General features: G+C 35.8%; 1 protein-coding gene across 5 annotated transcripts in view; it reads right to left on the bottom strand.

The window, feature by feature from the left end:
• Positions 1–15,253, bottom strand: part of PRKD3 (protein kinase D3) — an 83,980-nt gene that overhangs the window by 38,708 nt on the left and 30,019 nt on the right. For all 5 annotated transcript variants that reach the window (XM_036872466.1, XM_036872469.1, XM_036872471.1 and 2 more), the window contains one exon: positions 1,249–1,387. In XM_036872466.1, coding sequence (XP_036728361.1) covers positions 1,249–1,387 — 139 coding nt within the window. The remainder of the gene's footprint in view (positions 1–1,248; positions 1,388–15,253) is intronic.

Below are 15,253 nucleotides of genomic sequence, written 5' to 3'. Positions count from 1 at the left end.
ATAATTGTCAGATTTATTTTAGCTAGTTAAAAACTAACTTATAATGTACTGGGAAATAGAACACTAAAGTTAAAAAAAAATTGCGGAACTTAACATTAAGTTATAGCAATGTTTCTGTGGGAAACACACTCAGTTCTAATTTAGGGTCCCAGGATACACTCTGTGTGTTCTCCAGAGTCCTAGTGGTTAGGATACTCTTCTCCCCTTTGTGGGCAAGTCAACAGCAGCAGACGCATCCACCATCAGACATCCTCTCAACACCACCTGCCAGTCATTAGTGGATATCCCCGCGGCCTGATGTAGGGTCCAGGGCAAGGGAGGAATAGATGTGAGCATGACCTCTAGGGAGGACCGGGAGTGAAGCCCCTCTGGAGTGAAAAGAAAGACAAGGATTGCGATGTGTATAGAATTTGGGGTTGTGGTAGAGAAGATGAATGGGAAGGATTAGAGACTAATAGGGAAAGGTGATGGTCAGAGAGGATCTCAAGAACAGGCTGCAAAGATGAATTTGGGAAGAGGAAAAAAAATGGTGGCAGGGCTCTGGACTCTTGACTGGCTTTCCTTCCTTTCTTTCTCTTCCATTTCTTTCCTTTCCTCCCTCCCCTTCTCCTCTCTTCCTCCCTCTTTCCTTTGCTGCCAAATAAGAAGTTTTGCAGGCCTACTATATACATTCTTTGTTCCTTTACACTTCTCACTAACAATCCTGCCCACTTGTTGGATGAGATAATAGCAGGAGCTAAAGAACAATGGATGGCAAGAATGGGTGAGAGAGGAAAGGAGAGAATAAGAAAATGTCCACAGAGAACAAAAAAAGAAAGAGCATTATTTAAGTCATGGAATCAACCAGTACTGCAGTTTCCTCTTCCACATCTTCATTATTTCTCCTTTTTTTCTCATTTTCTTTTCTGAACCCTAATTCTCTTCTGTGCTCTTCACAGAAATGGGGAAAGGGACCAGAATTTCAGTGCAATTGTTTTATTTCTTTGACTCAAAAGATGAACACATTCCTCTTCTGGTTCAATTGATAATTCCCTTAGCTTAGTAACACTCAAGTAATTCAGGGCTTATTTTCCTACTTCCTCATCTGTGATATAACCTTCCTGAAAGTAAAAATCACATAGTAACCATTATTATAGATGAAAGAAGTAAGCAACTGTAGTACAAAGTATAATTGAACACAGCATTTAGTTAAATGCAAAAAATAAGGCTCGTTGAAAAGAAAGGCAACAAAATAAACGATTTACTTACCTGAAAGAACAACTTCTACTAGGTCTCCTTCATGTATTTCATCTGCTGAGGTAATCAGCTGCAAAATATTTTCTGAGTTCATGTCATGGCGAAAGAGAAGAATTTTGTCATACATGCCAAAGAATCCACACTCTGGAAACTGCAGGAAAATAGTCCTATATCAGTATACCTACAGCTTTCTATTTTTATAAGTAAATGTCTCAACCTTATAAAATAATTTTAAATGTAGTTTTTAGCCTAACACTATTTGCTAACAATTCTATTAATATCCAAAAAGATCAACCATGTGCTCAAGCATCCTGGTTAATTTGCAAGTTCAAAAATATAAAAGTAAGCAATATAAATAATCATTAATTATCTTAAAACATGTGTCTCTTAGAAGTACAGAATTTCTTTATTCAGTTACTGATGGAGAATACAATCTTGAACTTAGTGCTTCTCTTACAAAGCCTGAAAGATAAGCAGTCTTTCCTGTCTTCTAGAACTGAGCTTCCCATACGGTTAGCTACCAGCCACATGCAGTTATTTAAATTTAATTAAAGTTAAATAAAATTAAAAGTTTAGTTCCTCAGTCACTCTAGCCACATTCCATGTGCTCAATCACCACCTTAGCTACTGGCTACCATTTTGGACAGTGGAGATGTAGAACACTTCCATCATCACAGTAAATTCTATTGAATAGTGCTGGTAGAAGATCAGTAATTCCCAAACTACAGTCACAGGAGTACCAATTCCTACATTTCTGCCAAATGGACCTATAGTTCCTAGCATTTATCTAATATTTTCTTTAATATACTCACTGTAATTACAAATACATGATTCTTTATGGTAGCTTTCTTTTCAAAAAATCTTTGCCCAGAGCAGGAGACTTACAGATCTGTTGATATACGCCCTATGTGTAAATATTTCAAGGCTTCTACATTTTGTGACTACATTACTGAGACACTTTGGGGATTAGTATACCAAGGACTAAAATATAAAGGTGTGAGTCTAAAATGTTTTATAGTCAATAAAGTTGTTTAAGAGACAACTTTAAGTACTTGCCTTACAAAATAACTTTAATTTTTAAAACAATTTTTAAGAAGACCACTTTCTAAACTAGCAGTACCTTGCGAAATGCTGCTCCAGATAGTTCTAATTTCTTTAGTTGATTTCAAAACTGTATTCTCTCACTGATTTATTTTGACTCCTCACAGAATATCCTTTAACGAACTATACAGTATGTCACTGTCCTCTACTGAATGGCCTGATATATATCTGTCACACTAAACTGTAAACGCATTTTTGCAGGGATATTGCTGAGGATGGTTCACCTACTTCATATAGTAGCCCTTCTTTGTGAAGACCCATAAAAGAAATTTCTCTGGTTGGTTTTATAATATGAACAATTTGATCATGTAACTAATCATGTCTTCTTGTTTACTTTGCCCACTGCAAAAGGCCAAGCCTAATTTGTAGCCTAATTCTAACATCAGTCTAGGATCTTATGGCATATGTTTTAGGTGCAGATACCAACCTAGCTTCATCTTATTTTGTGACCTTAATTTTCCCATTAAAAATTCTTACATGTATCTCTAAAAAAGTCTCAATTTTTTGGGAAAAAGTTGAATTTTTAAGAATTGAAAACAATGACTTAATTAGAAATTTTAAAGTTTATTTGCATTTTTAAAAACCTACTGAGTAAGTAATGAAAAAGTGCAGAAATATTTAGAATTTTTATAATGCTCATTCTCTTTTCAATTATTTGAGTTACCAATATTTATAAAACCTCATAATATGCTTTAAACGTATCTCTAACAGCTTTAAAATTTTCCATTGAAAAGAGTAAAAATATAGAATCAAAAATTATTTTCATTAAATTTTAATTTAAAATTGAAATGTTATTAAATTTGATTTAGTTATTATTAAATTAGAAAACATCTAATGGGGAGTAAAACATCCCCATAACTTAGCTGCAATAATTCTTAAGGATTAATAAAAAGGATTTCACAACCCATCCTTATAAAATCTCTAACAAAATATTTGTATGAATAAAACTCATTTGAAAAATTCACTTTTTAAAAAATTCACATCCTCTAAGTGTAAGGCCCTATGGTTTGTAAAGGTAAGACAGTCAGTCTTTGCCTTCCAGGGGCTTACAATCTAGTAGAAAGAGAAATAAAACAAATATATAACATGATAAGAGAAATGTCAAGAATGAAAAATAAAATTCTAGAAGAGGGAATAAAAACTTTAACTGGGAACGCAGACAATCACTTCAACAGTGATATTTGAGCAGAATCATAAAAAGAGAAGCAAGGTTTCCACGGGCAGAAAGTGAAAGTGAAAGGGTCATCATTGAGAAAGTACAAGGTAAACGAGAGAAGGTAAGTCAGTGGACCCTACGATTGGAGAATGAAGGGCGTCGGTAGAAAGAAGGCAAAAAAGTACACAGGAGCCCAACAGGGACCATACAGAGAAGCTTGGAATCAACAGAGCTGGGTTCAAGCTTTGCAACCTACCAACTACAGCACCTTACATAAGCTGCTTAACCTCTCAACGATCAACAGGAATATTAACTTTAAATGGTTCTTATCAAAATGAAATTACTTGATGTTTATAAAAAACTCAGCACTATGATCAATAAACACTAGTGGTTTTTATTATTCTATATCCAAAGGGGGAGAGACAAGGGGTTCCAGAGCAAGGCAGTAACATGATCAAATCTGTATTTTAAAGGGATAATGCTGACAGCACTGTGTAGCAGGAACTGGAACAAGAAGAGACAGAGCAAGCTCCTAAATAGAAGGCAGAAGCTATCGGCCAGGAAAGAGGTATCAGGGTCTGGATTTTACAGTAAGAAGATGGAAAGCAAGACAACAAAGAATACTTCCCTCTAGAAACTACCTCTGGTAAATTATATGGATCACTTATACTGTTTTGACCAAACTAAAAGTCCCCATAACTAAATAACTAAATAAACACATCAATGAGAGAGGAAAAATATTAAAATAAAAAATTTATGTTTTAGAAAAAATACATATAAAATAATCTTGATAAACACATGACCCAATGAAGTCATATTAGCATTATTAAGAGACTAAAGAGCAAACAAAAAGAATTATAGGGAGTATTAAGAATAGTTATTTAAAATAAGCATTTGTGTACCAAGCTGGAAAGTCTTCAGTGATGACAAGGAATAAAGTAACTTTCTAGCAAATGTTTACACACTATATTCATCTATATAATTGAGAAATTACAGAATTCCAAGGGGGAGCAAATGTAATAACTAGCCTGTGAAAAAGAGATTTCTGCTATTCACAATTATGATCTACAGGTGTGTTTAGCAGGATATTTAGGAATTCTCTGAAAACAAGGGTCCCCACAAAATGAAGTAAAAGAAAATGTGGCCTGAAGAAAAGCCAGAGAGAATATTAAATATTGTCACTGAACATCAGGAAACACTGTGGCCAACCTTTAAAAATACTATGAATCTTGAGGCATGAGTATATTAAACATTTAAAAAGAAGAAAACAAGGAAATAAAACATAAACACACACTTTAAAAAACCTAAACAATTGTACTGAGGAAAAACCCCACAAAAAAACAAAAAATAAAACCCTGTTAATGGGCTTCCCTGGTGGTACAGCGGTTGAGAATCCGCCTGCCAATGCAGGGGACACGGGTTAGAGCCCTGGTCTGGGAAGATCCCACATGCCGCGGAGCAACTGGGCCCGTGAGCCACAACTACTGAGCCTGCGCGTCTGGAGCCTGTGCTCCGCAACAAGAGAGGCCGCGACAGTGAGAGGCCCGCGCACCGCAATGAAGAGTGGCCCCCGCTCATCCCAACTACAGAAAGCCCTTGCACACAAACGAAGGCCCAACACACCCAAAAATAAATAAATAAATAAATAAATTTATTAAAAAAAAAAAACCCCTGTTAATAATTATTTGAATATATAGGGATTGACTGTTCATGATTTTTAAAAATTCAGAAATTGGTTTTCAAGCAAGAGAACCATTTCCTAAGACGATGTCTCACCTTTGGTCACACACTGGAATCATCTATGGAGCTTAAAATCACATCTGGTATTTTCACCCCAAGCATGGTAAAGCCATAGACATCTTTGCAGCAAGCATTTTTGCCACATAACTAATTGGCCATAAGGCAATTTTGCCATCAAAGATAAAATAACTGGTTGACAGTTTGGTTTCAAAGTGCATTAGCATTTCTTTCTTTTTTTTTTTTAACACCTTTATTGGAGTATAATTGCTTTACAATGGTGTGTTAGTTTCTGCTTTATAACTAAGTGAATCAGTTATACATATACATATGTTCCCATATTTCTTCCCTCTTGCATCTCCCTCCCTCCTACCCTCCCTATCCCACCCCTCTAGGTGGTCACAAAGCACCGAGCTGATCTCCCTGTACTATGCTGATCTCCCTGTGCTATGCGGCTGCTTCCCACTAGCTATCTATTTTACGTTTGGTAGTGTATATATATATGTCCATGCCACTCTCTCACTTTGTCACAGCTTACCCTTCCCCCACCCCCATATCCTCAAGTCCATTCTCTAGTAGGTCTGTGTCTTTCTTCCCGTCTTGCCCCTAGGTTCTTCATGACCTTTTTTTTTTTTCCCTTAGATTCCATATATATGTGTTAGCATACAGTATTTGTTTTTCTCTTTCTGACTTACTTCACTCTGTATGACAGACTAGCATTTCTTCTAGTTAGCAACATTGATTGCTTTATTGAGCTGACGAATGAGGATGATTTGCCCCAAGAGTTGGTTTCTTATTTTAAAATACACTACACATTGGAGGAGAAAGAGGCCGAGGGCCTTAAAGGTGCAGAGTTGATCCCACATTTCTCATACAATTTTGCAATGTCTACCAACAGACATGTGATACAAACAACAATGTAGAAGGCTTTCACAACACAATACAAAGCTCAGTTACAAATATGTATCCTAGTATTTGGAAACTGATACCTCTCTTAATGAAGGAAGAAATTTTAATGAAAAAGTGCAATGCTGAACGAGAAGAGGAATGAATAAGCAAAAAATTGTGTACGGTAGAACAATGTGTGCACTAGGAGTGCTGACCCCTATGCAATCAAAAATCCATGTATAACTTGACAGTTGGCCTCTGTTCTGCAGTTGTGCACCCAGATTCAACTGACCACAATCATGTAGTACTGTAGTATGTATGAACAAAAGACTTGAATGTTTGTGACAAAAATGAGTGCAGCAAAGATGCTTAGGGAAAGTATCTGGAATGCTTAAAACAAAAGATGCTAAGGCTCTCTTCCCAGGTTTATGGTTAAGCTCTGGGGAACAGGACATAGACATCTGAATTTTAAATTTACTTTTATATTATTCAGTGTATTTATTATATATACGCTTTTAAAAAATAGACTTTTAATAGTTTGAGTTATAGAAAAATTGAGACAATAGTACAGTGAGTTTCCATATACTCCATACCCAATTTCCCCTATTATTAACATTTTCACTATGGTACATTTGTTATATTTAATGAACTAATACTGATGCATTATCATTAACTGAAGTCCTTAGTTTTTACCCAATGTCTTCTTCTTGTCCCAGGATCCCATTTAGGATACCATATTTCCTTTAATTGCTGTATCTTCTTAGGCCCCTTTTGGCTGTGACCGTTTCTCTGACTATGCAGGGTTTTGAGGACCCTGACTGTTTTGAGGAGTCCTACTGTTCAGGTGTTTTGTCAGATGCCTCATTATTGGAATTTTTCTCATGTTTTTCTCATTATTAGACTGGAGTTACGGGTTTGGGGGAAGAAGACCTCAGAGGTAAGGTGCCATTCTCATCATATCACCATATCAAGCATACCTACCATCAACATCATTTATAACCGTTGATGTAGACCTTGATGATCTGGCTGAGGTCATGTTTGTCAGGTTTCTCCACTGGAAAGCTACTTCCCCCTCCCACCAATACCATACTCTTTAGAAGGAAGTCACTATGCACATCCCACACTTAAGAAATGACAATTTATGTTCCCTGTCCTTCAAGGCAGAGTATCTATATAAATTATTTGGAATTCTTCTATATAGGAGATTTTTCTATTTCTTACCATTTATTTATTCATCCAAATGTATTTCATATCTATATCTATATCTATATATAGATATATCTCAGTATGGACTCATGGATAATTATTTTATACTTTGGGATATAATATATATTCTTTTAGAATATAATTTTATTTATTTTTTAGTAGGCAATTTATTCACATGGTTCAAAATTTTAAAAGTACAAGAGTAGAGGGACTTCCCTGGTGCCACATGGTTAAGAACCCGCCTGCTAAAGCAGGGAACATGGGGTTTGATCCCTGGTCCGGGAAGATCCAACATACCACAGAGCAACTAAGCCCGTGCGCCACAACTACTGAGCCTGCGCTCTAGAGCCCGCAAGCCACAACTACTGAAGCCCGTGCACCTAGAGACCATGTTCTCTAACAAGAGAAGCCACAGCAATGAGAAGCCCACATACCGCAATGAAGAGTAGCCCCCGCTCGCCGCCAACTAGAGAAAGCCCGCATGCAGCAACAAAGACCCAACACAGCCAAAAATAAATAAATAAATTTATTTAAAAAAAAAAAAGTACAAGAGTAGAGTTCAAAATCTATGCCCTAGTTGCCCAGTGATCTCTGCCATAGTCAACAATATCACCAGTTTTCTCAGTATCCTTCTGAATGTATTTTATACCTAGATAGTAGACATGGACATATCTTTTCCTCATTTTACACAAATGGTGGCATACTATAAACAGTGTTGTGTCTTGTTTTCTTTTCCACTTAGCAATATATTTTAGAGATCATTCCATAACAATATACAAAGAACGTTTTTATTCTTTTTTTTTTTTTTTTGACAGCTGCATAGTTTTATTTTACCAGTTCCCTACTGATGGGATATGGGTTGAGGAGTAAAACTAAAGCCAAACAATCTTGAATTCAAATCCTGATCCATTTCACTTACTAACTATACAACCTTGGCTTATTTAACTTCAGTTTCTCCATTTGTAAAATAGTACCTACTTTGTAAGGTTGTCGTGAAAATTAAATAAGTGAATATATGTAAACAGCTTAGAACTCCTGATATGTTCTGAGTGCCACATGAATTGAAGCTACTATTTCGAATCTTGTTATTACAAACAATACCCAGTGTATAATCTTATATACACACTTTTTTCCATCTTTTGAGTATATGAGTAGGATATTTCTTAGAAGCAGATTTGCTAGGTTAAAGAACATGCACATTTGACATTTTTAGACATTGCCAAAATGGTCTTTACAGAGGCTGTATACCAATTTATACCTCCAAAAGTAACATATTAAGAATCCATGTTTTTTTCTTGATTCTCTTTGTGGTTGTTCACTGTCCTTTGTCTCAAGGCATTTTTTAATTTCCTCTTTGATTTCATCGTTGACCCATTGGTTTTTTTAGTAGCATGTTGTTTAGTCTACATGTAATCGTTGAAATGGAGACTAAACAACATGCTACTAAAAAACCAATGGATCAATGATGAAATCAAAGAGGAAATAAAAAAAATACTTCAAGAAAAACGACAATGAAAACAAAACCATATAATATCTATGGGATGCAGCAAAAGCAGAGGGAAGTTCATACTGATACAGGCCTTCCTCAAAGAACAAGAAAAATCCCAATTAAACAACCTAAACTCCCACCTAAAAGAATTAGAAAAAGAAGAACAAAGAAAACCTAAGGTCAGCAGAAGGAAGTAATAAAGATCAGAGAGGGAATAAATAAAATAGAGATTAAAACTAAACTATAGAGAAATCAATAAAACCAAGAGCTAGTTTTTTGAAAGGATAACAAAACTGACAAACCTCTGGCCAAGCTCACCAAGAAGAGAGGACCCAAATAAGCAAAATAAGAAATGAAAGAGGAGAAATAACAACCAATACCCCAGGAATACAAAATACCATAAGAAAATATTATGAACACTTATATGCCAGAAAAATGGACAACCTATAAGTAACAGACAAGTTTCTAGAATCATACAGCCTGCCAAAACTGAATCAAGAAGAAACAGATAATTTGAACAAACTGATCACTAGAAGTGAAATGGAATCTATAATTTAAAAAACTCCCTGCAAACAAAAGTCCAGGACCAGATGGCTTCACTGGGGAATTCTACTAAACATACAAAGAAGAACTTATACCAATCCTTCTCAAACTCTTCCAAAAGACTGAAGAGGAGGGAACACTCCCAAAGTCATTCTATGAAGCCATCATCACCCTGATACCAAAACCAGACAAAGACACTACCAAAAAAGAAAATTACAGGCCAATATCTTTGATGAACATAGATGCAAAAATCCTCAACAAAATATTAGCAAACCGAATCCAACAACACAGAAAAAGGATCATACACCATGATCAAGCTGGATTCATTCCAGGGTCACAAGGATGCTTCAAATCTATCAATGTGATACACCACATCACCAAAGAAGAGGCAAAAACCACATGATCATCTCAATAAATGCAAAAAAAGCATTTGATAAAATTCCACATACATTTATGACAAAACTCTTGCCAAAGTGGGTACAGAGGGAACATATCTCAACAAAATACAAGCCATTTTTGACAAACTCACAGCCAACATAATACTAAATGATGAAAAGCTGACAGCCTTCTCACTAAAACCTGGAACAAGACAAGGATACCCACTCTCACCACTTTTATTCAACACAGCACCGGAAGTCCTAGCCACAGCAATCAGACAAGAAAAATAAAAGGTACCCAAATCAGAAGGGAAGAGGTAAAACTGTCATTACATGGAGATGACATGATACTCTATATAGAACACCCTAAAGACTCCACACAAAAACTAGTAGAACTGATAAATAAATGCAGCAAGGTAGCAGGATACAAGATTAATATACAGAAATCTGTTGTATTTCTTTACACTAACAATGAGGTATCAGAAAGTAAAAAAAAAAAAAAAAAAGTCCTGTTTAAAATTGCATCAAAAAAAAAAAAAAAGGCCAGCCATCAAAGCAAAAAAAAAAAAAAAAAAACTGCATCAAAACAAACAAACAAACAAAAAACAAAAAACCACCTAGGAATAACCCTAACCAAGGAGGTGAAAGACTTATCTGCTGAGAACTATAAAACATTGATAAATGAAACTGAAGTTGATTCAAGGAAATGGAAAAATATCCCATGCTCTTAGATTGGAAGAATTAATATAGTTAAAATGTCCCTAATACCCAAAGCAATCTACAGATTTAATGCAACCCCTATCAAACAACCCATGACATTTTTCACAGAACTAGAACAAATAATCTTAAAATTTATATGGAACCCCGAAAGACCCAGAATTGCCAAAGTAATCCTGAGGAAAAGGAACAAAGTTGGAGACATAATCCTTCCAGATTTCAGGCAATACTACAAAGCTACAGTAATCAAAACAGGATGGTATTGGCACAAAAACAAACATATGAATCAGTGGAACAGAATAGAGAGCCCAGAAATAAACCTATGATCAATTAATCTTCGATAAAGGAGGCAAGAATATACAATGGAGAAAATGACAGCGTCTTCAGCAAGTGGTGCTGGGAAAACTGGACAGCGGCATGTAAATCAATACAGTTTAGAACACTCCCTCACACCATACACAAAAATAAACTCAAAACAGCTTAAAGACTTAAATGTAAGACATTACACCATAAAAATCCTAGAAGAGAAGACAGGCAAAACATTCTCTGACATAAATTGTAACAATGTTTTCTTAAGTCATCTATCAAGGCAATAGAAATAAAAACAAAAATAAACAAATAGGACCTAATCAAACTTAAAAGCTTTCGCACAGCAAAGGAAACCATCAACAAAACAACAGACCACCTATGAAATGGGAGAAAGTATTTGCAAACGAAGGGACTGACAAGAGCTTAATATCCAAAATATACAAAAAGCTCATACAACTCAATATCAAAAAAACAAACAACCCAATAAAGAAATGGGAAGAAGACCTAAATAGACATTTCTTCAAAGCAGACATATAGATGCCCAACAGGTACATGAAAAGATGCTCAACACCGCTAATTAATAGAGCAATGCAAATCAAAACTACAGTGAGGTATCACCTCACACTGGTCAGAATGGCCATCATCAAAAAGTCTACAAATAATAATGCTGAATGGGTGTGGAGAAAAGGAACCCTCCTACATTGCTGGTGGGAATGTAAATTGGTGCAGCCACTATGGAGGTTCCTTCAAAAACTAAAAACAGAGTTACCATATGATCCAGCAACCCCATTCCTGGGCATGTATGTGGAAAAGACAAAGCTCTAATTCAAAAAGATACATGCAGCCCAATGTTCATAGCAGCACTATTTACAACAGCCAAACCTACTGTATAGCACAGGGAACTCTACTCAATATTCTGTAATAACTTATATGGGAAAGAATCTGGAAAAGAATGAATATATATATATATATGCATAACTGAATCACTTTGCTGTACACCTGAAACTAACACAACACTGTAAATCAACTATACTCCAATAAAAAAAAAAAAAAAAAAAGCCAAGACATGGAAGCTACCTAAGTGTCTATCAACAGATGAATGGGTAAAGAAGATGTGGTTGGTAGATAGATAGATAGACAGACAGGCAGAGTGGAATATTACTCAGCCATAAAAAGGAATGAAATAATACCATTTGCAGCAACATGGATGGACTAAGTGAAGTAAGTCAGACAGAGAAAGACAACATATAATCACTTATATGTGGAATCTAAAAAATAATACAAATGAACTTATTTACAAAACAGAAACAGACACATAGACACAGAAAACAAACTTATGGTTATCAAAGGGGAAGGGGGGGAGGGATAAATTGGGAGTATGGGATTAACAGATGCACACTACCATATATAAAATAGATGAACAAAAGGGATTTACTGTATAGCACAGGGAACTATATTTAATATCTTGTAATAAACTACAATGAAAAGAATTTTAAAAAAGAAATATAGATACATACATATATATGTATAACAAAATCACTATGTTGTATACCTGAAACTAACACAACATTATAAATCAACTATACTCAAAAAAAAAAAAAAAAGTCTGTTTCTTCCACATACTGTTTTACAGTATTGTACTAGTCAGCTCAGGGTGCATAACAAAATACCACAGCTGAGCAGCTTAAAAACAGAAATTTATTTTCTCATATTGCTGGAGGCTGGAGTTGAACATCAGGGTACCAGCATGGTCAAATTCTAGTTGAGAGCCCTCTTCCTGGCTTGCAGACAGTAGTCTTCTCACTGTGTGCTCAGATGACCTTTCCTCGGAGTATGCACATGGAGGGGGAGAGAGATCTCTTTCTCTCTTCCTCTCTTCTTATAAAGCCACCAATCCTACTGGATTAGGACCTCACCCTTATGATCTCATTTAACCTTAATTACCTCCTAAAAGTCCTATTTCCAAATATAGGCACACTGAGGGTTAGGGTTTCAAAATATGAATTGAGAAGGAAGAGGAGCACAGTTCAGTCCATAGCAAGTATATTATCGAACTTGTTGACTTTAGGTAAAGTGAAGTTGAGCATTTTTCACATGCTTAAGAGACAGCTATATTTTCTGTAAATTGGCTATTCATATTTGCCTATTTCATGGATTGATGATCTTTAAAACACCAAATCCAACCATTCCTCGGAATGTTTCTCTTTGTGTGGGAGATCCTTAATTAGGCCTGAACATATCAAAAAACATAAACAAAAATCCCTGTATATTTAGCAGTATATATGTTGAATTTCTCAAAATGATCTGATGCCAGTAAAATACCCTATACAGAAAAAGAGAGCTTTTTCAAGATAATGGCTTGTTTTCCTAAGCCAGCCTCCAGCACAATAAAGAACAAAGGAGAACTTTTTTTCCCCTTTCAGTTGTATAATTTTTTAAGAGGAAGAAATATGCTACCGAACAAATGAAAATCAATTCTTGATTATATTGTGAATTTCTATATTCAATGGGCTCCTTTCTATTAATCATTCCAGAATACAAGTCTTACCTAATAAAATGGTATGATGCTTTCTAAGTACCCTTTTCTCATGAGGGGGGAAAAAAAGCTGCTTGTAATAGGGACCAAGATTAGAAAAGTAGCAGAGGTGGTAACAAGCTTAGTAACTCTCAGCAATTGTCACTGGCTATTTATTTAGCTTATTCCTCTAGGGCAGTAGTTCTCAATTGGGGTGATTTTGCCCTCCAGAAGATATGTGGCTACGTCTTGAGACACTTTCGGTTGTTACAACTTGTGGTACTGCTATCTGGTAGGTACAGGCCAGGGATGCTACTAAACATACTACAATGAACACTCCACAGAACAAAGAATTCTCTGGCCCAAAATGTCGACAGTGCTGAAGTTGAGAAACACTGCTCTGGGGAAAAAAGGGGTCAAGAATATAGAGGGACTGGAAAATGTGGAAGTAAGTTGATAATCTTCTGAAAACTAGACATGCCTATATTTCCTTCCCTAGCCTATTTCAGCCTTGATTAAAAGAAGAGGAAATGAAAGAAACAGTAAAAGAGCTAGCAGGGCAGAAGCAAAAGAGGCCTTTAGTTTGGCCTCTTTCCAAATCCCTCCCCTATCACTGTGCCAATGACTTCTCTTGACTGTGCAAAATGAAGTCTGTTCCCAGTCCATGTGGGAAAGTAACAGAACTCCACAAGTTATCAAATGCTCACCCCTTCCTTATGCACTCCCTTTGCCCACTTTAGACTCGTCTGTCTTTGCTTTTGCATTAAAGATGGTTTCAAGAATAAAAAACAGATCATCTGATCTTTCTATAACCACTCTGTGGAAGTTACTTTTTATGGTATTAACTTATACTTATCCTAAGTAAAAAGTTCTAATACTTGCAAATAAAATTCCTTCAAGCAACACTATATTTTGAGTTATTTAATGTAAACAGTTTAAAGTTCACGCCATTAAAATTCTGTCAATAAAATATGTTAGATGAGGTAGGAAGTTTCCAACTTTTTAATTCTACTTGGTCAAATACAATTTTTCCATATTAACAAAACAGCTTCAGAATTTAACATTATCTGACATATAATTTATCATTATACACTTTTAAAAAAGGAATATGAGTTTTATTCTAAATGCAATGGAAAACCATTGGACTTTTTTTTTTTTAATTTATTTTTGGCTGCGTTGGGTCTTCGTTGCTGTGCTCAGCCTTTCTCTAGTTATGGCGAGCGGGGGCTACTCTTTGTTGCAGTTTGCGGGCTTCTCATTGCGGTGGCTTCTCTTGTTGCAGAGCACGGGCTCTAGGTGCATGGGCTTCAGTAGTTGTGGCATGCGGGCTCAGTAGTTGTGGCTCGCAGACTTAGTTGCTCCAAGGCATGTGGGATCTTCCTGGACCAGGAATCGAACCCTTGTCCCCTGTATTGGCAGGCGGATTCTTAACCACTGTGCCACCAGGGAAGTCCCAACACTGGAGTTTTACTGTACATTTAATTTACTTTAAAAAGCATTTTTAACTGAAGTATAATGAGTAAAGTACACTAATGTTAATTAGAAGATAGATAACTCTACATCCCCTACCCCATGTAAGCACCACCCAGATCAAGATATAGAACATTTCCAGCAGCACAGGGTTTTTTTATGTTCACTTAATTTGAAAGGTTGAATACTAAAGTCATTTGATGCCAAGTAAATCTTCACAGTAAGTCTTTCTAATAATAAACCAGATCATAGTAAATAACCTCCAAGAAGGCAAGGGCAATCTCTTTTCAATGTTCCCTACTGAATGCCCAGCACCTAGAACTTAGTATCTAACAGGCACTTACTGAAAAAAGTTGCCTACTGAGCAAAGGTAAACTAATTTAACACTAAAATATTTCTCAGAAACAAATATAATTATTACTTTAACATCACTTTTTAGGAAAGTATTTAATTGAAGAGAAGAATTTCAAGGACTCTGTTTCTATACACAGATAGAAGGCACTAAAGTC

Source organism: Balaenoptera musculus, chromosome 13 (genome assembly GCF_009873245.2).
Source record: "Balaenoptera musculus isolate JJ_BM4_2016_0621 chromosome 13, mBalMus1.pri.v3, whole genome shotgun sequence".
NCBI classification, from domain to species: domain Eukaryota; kingdom Metazoa; phylum Chordata; class Mammalia; order Artiodactyla; family Balaenopteridae; genus Balaenoptera; species Balaenoptera musculus.
This window is presented reverse-complemented; position numbering and strand designations above follow the sequence as displayed.